At 35.9% G+C, this 13,408-nt stretch overlaps 1 protein-coding gene across 21 annotated transcripts in view; it reads left to right on the top strand.

Moving 5' to 3' along the window:
* LOC101744956 (protein unc-80 homolog) overlaps positions 1-13,408 on the top strand; it is a 58,238-nt gene that overhangs the window by 19,427 nt on the left and 25,403 nt on the right. For all 21 annotated transcript variants that reach the window (XM_062669018.1, XM_062669020.1, XM_062669000.1 and 18 more), the window contains 14 exons: positions 241-431; positions 5,222-5,336; positions 5,490-5,554; positions 5,863-5,998; positions 7,054-7,228; positions 8,552-8,708; positions 8,800-8,968; positions 9,772-9,864; positions 10,003-10,151; positions 10,361-10,480; positions 10,865-10,977; positions 11,652-11,811; positions 12,414-12,643; positions 13,069-13,294. In XM_062669018.1, coding sequence (XP_062525002.1) covers positions 241-431; positions 5,222-5,336; positions 5,490-5,554; positions 5,863-5,998; positions 7,054-7,228; positions 8,552-8,708; positions 8,800-8,968; positions 9,772-9,864; positions 10,003-10,151; positions 10,361-10,480; positions 10,865-10,977; positions 11,652-11,811; positions 12,414-12,643; positions 13,069-13,294 — 2,099 coding nt within the window. The remainder of the gene's footprint in view (positions 1-240; positions 432-5,221; positions 5,337-5,489; positions 5,555-5,862; positions 5,999-7,053; positions 7,229-8,551; positions 8,709-8,799; positions 8,969-9,771; positions 9,865-10,002; positions 10,152-10,360; positions 10,481-10,864; positions 10,978-11,651; positions 11,812-12,413; positions 12,644-13,068; positions 13,295-13,408) is intronic.

Raw genomic sequence — 13,408 nt, 5'->3', positions numbered from 1 at the left:
TAGAATTTTTGCACATAGCAGATTTTGATTTGACAGCGACGAAATATTCGATGTCCTTACCTGGTCTGTCTGGCGACTGAACATAACATAAAGCTTAGTCCATCTCATTATCGGTACGTAACAATACTATTACTTATTAGAAAGAAGACTAATAAAACAAGCGATAAGTTGTAAAGCAATCACCATTTTTACACCTGATTTATCGTTCAATTGTTTAAAATGAACTTAATAAATGTTCAGACATGTCACGAAGATGCTCAGCGGAAGGCGGGTCGGGTGGTGGTGAGTCTGAAGTGGTGGTGCTGAAGCGGAGACGTCTGGTGGCGGCGGCGCCCCTGTACGCGGGGCTGGCGCGGTTCAGCTTCATGCTGGACGCCACGCAGCCGGGGGCCACGCCCGACGCGCTTTTCATGGCCGCACTCTTAGATTTAGTAAGTTCTATCACATTTGGTTTTTTTTTATTGCTTAGATGGGTGGACGAGCTCACAGCCTAGCCCTTAAGTGCTTACTGGAGCCTATAGACATCTACAACGTAAATGCGCCTCTCACCTTGAGATATAAGTTCTAAGGTCTCAAGTATAGTTACAACGGCTGCCCCACCCTTCAAACCGAAACGCATTACTGCTTCACGGCAGAAATAGGCAAGTGGTGGAACCAACACGTGCGGACTCACAAGAGGTACTACCACCAGTATTTTTCAACTGCAGTATCAACTGCAGTTGGCAGTAATAACAACGCATATAATATCCAAATCTTTATGATATATATATAATAATAATAATAATAATAATAAGCCTTTTATTTCCCATCACCTAAATATTACATGTAAATATTCTCAACCATATATAACTCCCACATTCAGATCCAATTACATTGCCGTTCAATTTTCCTCGACAGGAACCCCTATTTGGGTATAGGCCTCCTCCAGCTTAATCCAATTTTCTCTGTTCCGAGCCTGCCTCATCCACTCCTTCCCAGCGGTGACTATGATATCATCACTCCATCGTTTCATAGGTCGTCCTTTCCTTCTTTTCCCATTAGGCCCTTTCCATTTTGTCACTTCAATTGTCCATCGTTTGTCACTGTAGCGTGCTACGTGGCCAGCCCATCGCCACTTTAATCTTTTACTGAAGTTTAGGACATCAATTAATTTTGTCTTTTTTCGTATAAATTCACTTCTTACTTTATCTTTTATTTTTATTTTTAGAATGCTTCTTTCCATAGCTTTCTGGCAATTAACCATTTTTGTTTTTATGGTGGTGTTGAAAGTCCACGATTGGCAACCATATGTGAGAGTTGGTAAGATGCATGTATCCATAACTGTTTTCTTCAGGTGGAGTGGATAGTCTCCTTTCATTATCTCTTTGAGTGACCAATATTTTTTCCAACTCATATTTATTCTACGTTGTACCTCTTCTTCTTCGCTTCTGTCTTCAAATGATATTTCTTTTCCTAGATATATGTATTTGTTTACGAATTCTAATGTTTTTCCTTCAAGTTTTATTGGATGTTTGACGCTGTTTGTCATTACTTTTGTTTTGTCTTTATTCATTAATAGGCCTACTCTTTTACTTTGTACATTCAATTGGTTTATCATTTTTTCTAGTTTTCTACTGTTATCAGCTAAGAGGACTATATCATCTGCAAATCTGAGGTGACTCAAGTATTGGTTACATATTTTAAGGCCTTCGTTTTTCCATTTCAGCTCCTCAAAAATGTTATGCAGCACTGCTATAAAGATCTTCGGGGAAAGTGGGTCTCCTTGTCTCACTCCTCTTAGAATAGGTATTTCAGGTCCTCGGTTCTCTAGTTTCACACAACTGGTGCTCTTGTCGTAAATGTTCTTCAAGACATTTTTGTACTTGTCGTGGACCTGACATTTGTCCAGTGCCTCCCAGATGGCGTCATGTGAGATCGTATCAAATGCCTTAGCGTAATCGATAAAACCTATATATATTGGTCTGTTGAACTCCTTGTACTTTTCTATTATTTGCTCCATTACATGAATATGGTCTAATGTTGAAAAGCCTGACCGGAACCCCGCTTGTTCTTTTGGTTGTAGGTTTTCGATTTTGCTACTGATTCTGCTTAATAGTATAGAGGTAAAAAGTTTATATATGCTCTGGAGAAGGCTAATTGGTCGGTAGTTGCCTATATCTCGAGGGTCACCTTTTTTATATATCAAAATGATATCTGCTTTCTTCCACTGTTCTGGTATTAATCCTGTGCTTAGAATTTTGGTAAACAAGCATGAAAGTGAACGCGCTAGTAAAGTAGTCCCAAATATTAAAGCTTCATTGGATATACCGTCTGGCCCTGGGCTTTTTTCTGACTTTAATTTTTTAATATGCTTTATTACTTCCTTCGTGTTGATCTCTACAGGCTCGTCTTTTACGTCTTTACACTCTATGAAATGTTTACTTTTACTTATACTAGTTTTATACTTGCTATTATATAGCGCTTTGTAGAACTCTGTAGCACTATCTATAATATCTTTTCTAGTGTTAGGTCTTGTACTTCTCGACTTTAAATTTTGTATCCAACTTTTGTGAGTATTTAATTGTCTATATGCTCTTTTTGTGCTCCTGTACTGTTTTATGTTTGTTTCTATTATCTGTTTTCTGTAGTTTGCATAGTCTTGTTTAACGGCTTTATTAGTTTTTTTGAATAGCATACTTAGCTCTGCCTTCATTTCCGAAGTTTTTTGTTTTATTTTCAATAGTGTCGAGCGTCTGGTCATTAGTTTTATTGTTGATTGTGTAAGAATTTTGTTTGAATTACTTTGTTCCTCTTTGTGTTCGTTTGTTGATATGCTTTTTTTAATGACGTGTTCTATTTTGTTGTATAGGGTCTGGACATCGTCGTCTTCAAAAGGTTCAAGTTCTTTTATGTTGTTTTCTAAATTTCTAGTGTACATCATTATTTCTTTTTCAGTTTTGAATATATTTGGGGATGATTTGAACGATATCCTACATTTTTTAGTATTTTGTAAAGAATAAGTTGCTCTAACCAGTCTGTGATCGGAACTATACCCTAAGCCGTGCAGTACTTCTATTTTCCTTATACTTTTGGGCTGGTTTGATAGGATATAGTCTAATTCATTCTTTACTTTTCCATTTGGTGATTTCCAAGTCCATTTTCGATTTTGTCTCATTTTAAAATACGTATTCATAATCGACAGTTTGTGTTCGAAGGCAAATTCTATGAGCTTTTCACCTCTTTCGTTTCTTTTTCCATAACCAAATTTACCTAGAATCTTATCTTCTTTTGTTTTAGCTATCCCTACTTTGGCATTGAAGTCTCCCATTAACAGTACATCTCCGCTAGTCTGCGCTTGCGCTTCTTGCAGTGATTCGTAAAATTTTTCCATTTCTTCTTTAGAAGCCTTTTCAGTTGGTGCATACACTTGAATTATTGATATTATCTTTTTGTTGAACTCAAGTTGAAGTATTGCAACTCTTTCAGATAAGCCTGAAAAGCTTAATATATTGTTTTTGTATTCTTTTTTTATCAAAAATCCTACTCCATGCAGGCCAGGTGTTTCTCCTTTGAAGCAGAATATAAAGTCTTGATGCTCTTCGATGCCACTGCCCATTCGTCTAACTTCAGCTAAGCCTAATATATCAATTTTTATTTTTTCTAGTGAGTATACTAGTTCTATATATCTTGTTGTGGATGCTAACGATCTTACGTTAAATGTTCCAATTTGTAGTGATTTTTGAGGTAGTGTTTTGTTTACTGGAGGGTTATGGTCATTTTCCCCCACGGGGACCAGCCGGCTTGGGGGAGTGTTTTTCTTGGTTGTTTTTTGCAGGTTTGTATTAAAATGATTGTTATTATTCCGGTTTCGAGTGTACGGTGATTGCTATACATTTGTTTTCTCTCTTAATGAGTTTGATTTTACGCGTGCCATGTATTCGTACGCATTAGTTGTGTTTACTTTTTTCGGAGCTACGTACAATTCATTTTCTTTTTGTGGTGTGCTGATATTGGGCGGAGAAGGTGGGTCTCTTTTCCTTTTTTCTCGATTAGCATCCGTTTGGCTCTTGATTATTAGTTTATCTAATTTTAAGTATGCTATGTTACCCTTCCTTCGTTCCTCTTCAAGTTTTGGTTGTAATGTTTTGCGTGCTTCTAATATTTCTTTAGTATAATCTTCCTTCACATAAATACCCTGGGGTAGCTTATGTTTCGATCTCATTATTTCCATTTTTCTCCAGTACGATACAAGGGATATTAAAATAGGTCGAGGCGTATTTTTTATCTTTCCAATTCTATAGGTATTCATAATTTCGTGCTCTTGTATGTTTAATCCAAGATGACAATTAAGTTTTTCCGATATGTATTTTACCAAACTTAACTCTTCTTGTTTGTCTTCCTTTATTCCAAAGAGTAGTATGTTAGTTTTCTTTTTAGCCATTTCCAGACCTTTAATTTTCTCCTTAAGTTCTTTGACTGAATTTTTAAGTTGTTTGTTTTCGTCATCTATCTTTTTAAATCGCTCATTAATTTGTTGCACAACATTTTTGGTTACGGCTTCTGTTATAGTGATAGTCTGCTGTTTCATTTGCTCTTGAATTTTTTCTAATAATTTTTGCATTTGATTATCCATTTTTCAGTGAAAATTTTTATTTAACGTTTTTAGTAAATAGTTTTAAGATGATTCTGGTATAATTTTAGAGTAGATCTGTCAACCCCGACTGTATAGTAACTTATCGATTTCATAAAGTGGCAACACTTAAATTCTTATGTATCGATATTATTTCTTTAAGTTGCCTAGCTTGAATGTAAATTGTTAGATTGTCTGTGGTTTAAACTGTGACTTACTTCACTCTGTATTTATCATAATAAATACCCTCAAAATAAAAATATTAAAGTAATAATCTCAAGAGGTTATTTCTTCATTTCTCATTGTTAGATTGCACATTAACACTGTTCACAAACTTTCTTGATTTATTTTTGTATAAAGTATCTTCTATTATCTTGATTTGTGACTTTTTACACTTGACATATATGAGTATTAAGGTAAAACTTGATATTATTTTAAGAGCAAACGAGTACACGTCTATATTATTCTGTCACCGGAACCGGAACTCAGTTCAATCAGTTTATAGCGTGGTGAATCCGAACGTTTATGTACTTGATTTAAATAATGAAAAAAAATGATTTAAATCTTTATGATAGACGGCTGTAAATTATTAACAATGGTACTTTTTTTCAGCCACACACAGCGGTCGTAGGAAGAGCAGCTATTATGTTAGAATGTGCTCATTTAGTACACAACTGTAACAAAGGGCAATGGCCGTATTGGCTGAAATCTAACGTGAAGGGAGCAAGTAAGTTAATGTTTGACAAGTATCTTAATTATGTCATTATAAAACAATTATTTTTAAAAATATGTGTACATACATATATGTATTATCAGTTGCTATATTAGAGTTGTCTCGCTTAATTGTTAATAATAAAAGGCTTTTTTTTATTTATTTCAGCTTCATTAAGCCCCCAACTCAGAAGACAACGGCTCGCTGGTAAACTTTTCTATCAATGGGCTGAAGTAAGTACAGAAAATTATGGAATTTTCATAGGATTTACGTAACTATAAGCCTCGCGATTATTATTTTCATTTTATTTTTTCCTATGTTTTGAATACTTTACAGGTTTTTTATATGTTGAGTATTTTAAATGTCGACACGATTAACAACTTGGTCGTCCGTGACCCCGTAACCTGTAGCATTCGAGACTTCAGAATAATAAATAATTGGAAATAGTAAAAGTGAGATTAAACTTTAAAACTCATTTTAATTACAGGGAATACAAATTAGAAATGATATTTGAATATGGAATGTTTTATTAAATTTGCAGGCTATAGGAAACCGACTTGAAGAGATGTTGATTGAGGACAAGAAACACATCGAAACTGTCGTTAATTTGGTAAACGACCCGGATGGACAGCGCGAGCTTCTGCAGCAAGACGAGGAAGAAGACTTTCTAGACGAAGGTACAGTACAGTACAGAAGGTGCTTATGTTTTTTTTTTTAAGAGATTTTATGACCTGGTAACTAAGACCTTTAAGTCATGTCTCATTTTACTTTATATTCTTAATTTTGTGAAAAATGATAATATGGAGTGAAATGAAATGAAATGAAGATGATTAATTTGAGACATTAATCAACTGGGATGAATTTAATGAAATGAGATGATATGGGATGAAATATAATATAATCGCAGTAAAATGGTGGTCATTTACTGAGATTTTTTCAGTGGACTTTTTGGAGGAACCCGAGAAGTTACGTCCAGCAGCTTTGTTTCATTTTCCCACATTTGTGCACTTTCACAGATATTAAACAGTTAATAAACCACCATTATTACACATTTAAACCTGAAGAAACACTAAATAGACAAAATAAAACAAATCACACAACTTCACTCCTCGCGTTCCCGCCAAAAAGTCAGGTGCTTATGTTTATGTATATGTAACCTCTATATGATTTATGTTGTTTCTCTTTATAGAGCAACTCAGTTTGTGCTATAGTTTTACTAGGATATACTTTATTTTTATGTGAATAAAATAATACATTATAAAACAACATTTAAAGCTATTACTTCACCAGTTTTATGTTTTTTATATTTCACAATTCAAAAATGTTTTAATATTTCTAATGTTTCTTCTTCTAATGTTTCAATATTCAAATTAACAAATATGTCACCTGTATAACATATTAACCTCTTTTTAAGATATATCTCATAAATCATATCGAGGTTACATATATATTTTATATATTTCACTGGATTGGTACACCGCGCGTAATTGGTTTCCAAATGATTCTTGTCCACCTGATGGTTGTCTGAACGAGAGAAGATATCGCTCTTAGCGATAAGATCACCAATTGTACTTTTTTGTATTTAATGTTTCGCATCGTTTATTTATTTTTTGGTCTACAATAAAGAATACTCTCTCTCTCTCTCTCTCTCACTCTCTACAGTACCGGTTTCTGTAAGCAAACATACAATATATTTTTTTTCGGTCGAGTAAATATTTCAATGTCTTTACAGCCAGTATTCGTTTGCCTGGAAAACCGATTGGCGCCGATTGCCCTCGAGCGCTAAGAATCGTAGCCTGTGTGCTGTTGTTCGAAATCACTGCCTTTCTTCGCGAGACTTACCAAAGCTTGCCCAAGACATTCCGATCGTCTTTGAAAGAAAGAGGACCTTGGGACAGAGTCTACAGGTACTAAAATCCTATGTGATATATTTTCCTTATATGTTGGTAAGTAGTTGATATGTGTCTTGGTTGTATATCAATTTTTATTTTTTTTGTCATTATGTTATGCGAAGATGGATGGAAAAACGACGATTGTTTTGTAACAATAAGTGAGTTCATAATTTTCAGTTCACTTCATATATTGAATTTAAATGATTGTATTTGACACTGCTTTTGTTTTGACAGGGCTATTAGCAGTCAACACACATTAATGCCAGTCGAGTATGTTCTCTGTTAACATAATGCATGTATCCATATAAACGCACTACTCGTGCATGCTTCTAATGTTTTGTAGAAGAAATTATCTTATAACGACACTACATTCAATGTGGTGTTGTTTAAAAAAAACTTGGTGAAAGGTAGAAATATACGCACAATTATCGATAATATCACGTAAGGTTGAAAAAGTTAACATATCCTTTCTATAGATAAGTGTGACTGTATTTTGATACGACTACAAAGAAGCCGCCTCCATAATACGAGCGACATTACGCTCTCGCCCGCCAAACCGCATACGTACATTGTGTGCGTAATGGCGTATTGCCAACAGATAAAATTAAATGTTGTCATCAAAATTTTTGTTTCTACGATTATTTTAATAGTTAATTAAACTTTCATTCAAAAGTATTTGATCAGCATTTAAAAATGTTTTCTTTATTCTTATTTTAGAATCACTAAGGAAAAATCGTGTGTTAAAATTGAAATGTCATAAATTGGTGATTATCAATTAATTTTTGTTTTAATATCTTAAGTGTCTTACGGTCGAGCATAGGTAACATTTAGAATTCGCTTAGATCCGACTTTGCTTTATTCTGTGGTAGCGACGTGTGAATACATAAATTCACTGCAGTCATAAAAAAAATAAACAAAAAATCATCCAACTTTTAATACAAAATAAAGGATATGTTTCCTATTTGTTAAATTCACAAAGTGTAAAATAAGTTTAATATAATTTTTTTATTTAATTCAAAACAACAAGTACACAATTACTCTGCATGGAGTTTTAAAATCCACGCTAAAGTCAATATTGTAATAAAAACACGAATCTTAAATTTTACACATCAGAATATTAATAACGTAATCTCAAAATAGAGTTGATATCTGAATAGTTTAGTTCAAATAGTGTTTAAAATCGCTTTGCTACATTGGCATGTCGATACAACTTGATTTTTTATTTAAATTTAAAACTCGATAGAATCGATCGATAGAGCTCACTTAGTTTAAATCGGCCCCAATTAGTGAGTTCGATTTCCAAAATTGATTCTGTAAAAGCGTTTACATGTTTGTTAGGGAAGCGAATCGTCGATGGAGTATGGCTTTATCGAGCATGGGACACTCACAAGCGTCCGCACAAAGCCTCCAGTCGATTGCAGGAGCTGAGACTGAAAGGAAAATATCTTTTGTTCTACATGAACCCGAAAATGTCTCTGGAGGCAGTAATGTCACTGTAAGTATCTTCCCAAAAGAAGAAATAGAATGTTAGTACTTATATGAGGTATTAGCAAGTGTGGGCCATTGTTTTAATGTAAATATTTTAGTTGGCAGATGCCATACCACCGATACAGGATGAGAAACGAGGGAAACTAGGGTCGAGGGGGAAGGGGGGAATGCATCGTCGCAACACACAGCAGGCGCATTCCGCCTACGGATCCTTCAAGAGACGCTCTATCAAACTGAGGCAGAAGGACAACAGGGAGGTCGATGAATGTAAGTATCGCGTTTAAGGAATGTTGGCATGGAAAGTGACATTACTTCACAACAATGAGTACAGGTAATCCGTTTATAACACGGTATTTCTACAACACGACAAATTTTGTTTAAGAAAATTACATTATGCACTACGAACACACAGTATACGGGAATTATCGAAGTCTTACTGCTTATTTTTTATATATAACCAGCTGAACCGGCAGACTTCATAGTGCCCCAATCGGTAAATAAAAGACCTAAACTTTTGTATAAAATAAACAAAAGGAATCCGTCCAACGGGGGACACATTAAAGGAAAAACAAAATTGTTAATTTTAGTTAATTCCGAGCATTTTCATATTTACCTACCTTTTAAACCTTCTCTGAACTTCCACAAATAATTCAAGACAAAAATTAGCCAAATCGGTCCAGCCGTTCTCGAGTTTTACCAAGACTAACGAACAGCAATTTATTTTTATATATAGAGAAGATAAGTAAAAAAATAACATTCCGGCGTAGTTGAGATATTTCATTCAGAAAAATTACTCTCCTTTTTGTACTGGCTTCTAGTCTCATATAACACGGTTTCGCACAACACGGCACTTTGTGGGAACGTATCTACCGTGTTGTAGGAACGCTACCTGTACTACAATTACAATCTTGTACATTTAAGTAATATGAGTTTCAAGAAGTCTTTCATAATTTAGTAGTACCACTACAAAAACTTTTCAGTCTTAAATAACTTTTTTCGGAATAAATTAATCAGATTTGAATATATAATTTAAATAGAACACTTTAAAAATAGTTTATTTTCACGCGCAGTTATCACAAGAAGATCAGATTCCATACAAAGCAAACGTAAAGTATCGTCTCTCTCAGACCGGAGCGACACTTCAGAAGTCTATCCAGGAGCTGGTAAAGTATCAAAATTAATCGCTATTGTATTCCGTATGAGTGCAAGTATCATTTTCGTCCATATTAAAGAAATTCGTACATTATTAATTATGTGAAATATATGAGTTGAATTATCTGCAATAGTATTGTACTATTTAGGAGGTACTGTAATAATGCCCAACGAAGTGGATAGCGGTGGTGAAGAAAGTCCCGGGGTGTTATCTGATGATCACGATCACCCGCCCGACAGTCCCGACAGCAACTCCACTGATCCCCCGGATACTAACAAGGGCTTCCCCTGGCTTAAGGTACTTGCTACTCTTTCCAGTCCAGTATCTCGCAAATTCATTGTTATTTGGATTCAAAAAGTCGAATCGGTTTCTAAATCTTTTTAGAAGAAATCTGGTTGTAAAAGTTTTTGAAAGGTAATGAATGTGTTATTATAACCCTACAATCAGAAAAGAACACTTTTCAATCAATTTCCAAACCTATAATGTGTCTTTTTAAATTTTCCTAGGTGATGGTGAAATTTTTGAATTCCTTCAATTACGTTTGCTGCCATCAAAACTTCTGCCACCCGTATTGTTTCCGGCGCAACATGCGAGCGAGTACGAGACTTATGAAGTCAGTACTTAAGGTAATCATTTATAAAGTGTTAAATCACTACATTCCATGGACGATCAAGAGGACAAATAAGTCTATTCTAGATAAGTTTCGCATCCGAGTCAGGCTCTCGCTACCAGAGGATCCTCAGCTACTTCGGTCACATTGCCCACCGACAACCGGATAACTTAGACAAAATGATTGTGCGGGCAATGATTTGAGATTGTGACAGTTGTGACAAATTGTGACCAAGTAACCACCCTAACTGAGCTACCAGTTGCAACCGCCTACGAAAAGCTGAGGACAGGACGGATTGGAAACAGCTCACGAGACAGGCTATCGTCAAGTTTCAAGGACACGACCTTCAGAAATGAGGAAAGCGACGAAAAACAATAATAATGAGAGTTTGTGTTAATAGATTTACGGAGAGAAGTTTGGTCCAGAACAAAACGCGGCAAGTTCTGAAGAATGTGTCGGCGAAGCTCGTCGTGGTAGACGAACACGGAAACCATCCGAACATTGCACTGATAGGTGAGCTGGATACACAATAATATGGCAACATATGTACCTCACTATGAACTACGCCAATCTATGTTATTTATAACATTTTCACATTTTCAAATAAGTAAACGATTCTTGTTGCATTATTCCATGAGAAAGAATCCCGCTTCTGACACTGACTCAAAAATATCGAATTCAAATAATTATTCACAAGTATTACATTGAAAAAAGACAATCTTTGTAAGTTTATTGTCGCACTAGAGTATGTTTTGATTGTATTAATTAATTGTTATGACATACAGTTGTGTGTATAGACAATTGCTAATGTTACCATAGATAATTAAAAATGTAAATTTATTATAAATTATGAGGGTGGTCAGAATCACCGTTATATTCATACATAAATAAAAATACTAGCAGTACCCGTCCCCTTCGTTGGGCATTGAAAATTAAAATTATTATTTCTCACCCCCACAAAGATTCTCATCATTAACGCCCCCGCAACTGGTACAGGGAGTCCAACGTTCATATAAATATTAACCTATCCATTAAGTACATGTATTTTCTACATGGATTCCAAGTTTCAAGTCAATCGGATTCATGGTTCAGTAGTTATAACGGAACATCCGTAAAACATCTGTAGATTTATATATTAGTATAGATGTCACTTAATGTGTCTTCTAAAATGAGCATACGTTTGACAGGATTGACAGATCGGTAATAGAGAGCGCTGGTCTCGCGTACAGAGCGGCGGGGGGCGAGCACGCGCTCCCGCACGCAGACGCGCCGCCCGCCGCCAAGCCAGGAGCTGTGCCCTATCCCCCTGGCGACCCCCCAGCCATACTGAAGTATCTCAAGGGGCAGGTACGACGCTCTTTAAGACTTTATTTTTGAAATGAAACTTCTTTAGGCGCGTTGAGAGTAAAATTTAACCCGCGACACATTCGTTACGGCTAGAGAGAAAAGATAGAATTTAAGGCGAGCGAGAGTGAGAAAATAGACAAAGCGTTTCGCGAACCACTGGACCTTGGAGAGAAGGAGAAAGCTAGGTCGTTTCTCTTATACACATTCTATTTAAGGGCGTCGGCCACTAGATGGCTTGTTATTAGTTTCTCATTGCTCCTGTAGATGGCAGTAACATATTAACTATATTATATTTGTAATAAAGAGTTTAAAAAAAGTTTTTTTTAATTTTATTTATATGTCATTTAAAATATATATAAATGGTGAATAGGTCGTTATCTTATATACAGCATTCCCTATTAGAAGAGAAATTTGATTTATGTATGAAAAATGAATAAAACCACAATACTACACACCGTAAAAGAACCTTTACTTCTTTCACGTGTACCAATTTGCACGAAATTTTTTTTTTCAATAGCATCACACATGTAATATGTTAAATCTCTGACGATTTGACAAGTAACACTATGATCATCGCCTTACTATAACATAGTGTTGTTTAGGTTCGTGAAGCGTATCACACTCCACTTGCAACGCTAATCAAAGGAGCGACCACGATGAGTGAAGAAATGTTCGCCGAATCAGCTCGAGTGGCTTGGCAGCTGCTGTTAGAGTCGGACAGGGAACTGAGCTCGTGTGCGGCGGCGCTTTTTATATTGGCGGCCGTGAAAGCCCCTCAAGTTGCCACCGAGATAATGCATAATGATCTGAAGCACACCGAACCGGGGATAAGGTAAGAAAAATTGTATTATTGTTATTCGTATTTGATTTCACACAAAACAAGATAAATATGGGTAATAGTATACGGGCCTGACCATGTTGCTAATATTAACCCTAGCAAGAGCAGTGCTTCGCAAAATGGTAGATTCTAAGGTAGACCGGATCGCAAACGCGACCCACTGAGAAGATCCGGTGAAATACTCAGTGGACTGTGTCTGTGGGTTAATTTACTCGTCGAGCCCTTCGTCACAAGTGACATGTTTGACGAGAACGACGACCGGTGCTTGAGGTACCTAAAAGCACCATTAATGGATCGGGAGGATCGTGACGTATTTTGGGCGACGTCGACTGTTTACCATTCGGTCCGCAAGATCGGGAATGAGAATCTATCGCTAAGCTATTATTATACGCCAATCTATTATTCCTTTTGGATTTTAGGATCAACGCTATTCTAAGGTTCCAAGTAATATGGAAACTCCGTTATCAAGTCTGGCCTCGTATGGAAGAAGGAGCGTCCATGACGTTTAAAGTTCCACCACCCGGCATCGAGTTTACACTGCCTTCGCCGAAGATCGGTATAGAGTCTTTAGCCGTTGTTGACCCACCATGGAGTCCACTCGTCAAAGACAAGGATATGGAGATGACGCTAAATCAAGAAAGACATGTAAATACATTAGAATTTTATGCATATATTTCGGTGTTGGTAAATTAAACTGAAATTTTATGAATACCTATATGTTCCGGTGTTAGTAAACTAAACTTGTTATTTTGTAAGTCA

The sequence above is a fragment of the Bombyx mori genome, chromosome 6 (genome assembly GCF_030269925.1).
Source record: "Bombyx mori chromosome 6, ASM3026992v2".
Classification (NCBI taxonomy): domain Eukaryota; kingdom Metazoa; phylum Arthropoda; class Insecta; order Lepidoptera; family Bombycidae; genus Bombyx; species Bombyx mori.
Note: the sequence above shows the minus strand (reverse complement) of the source record. Positions and strands in the feature narration are given on the sequence as shown.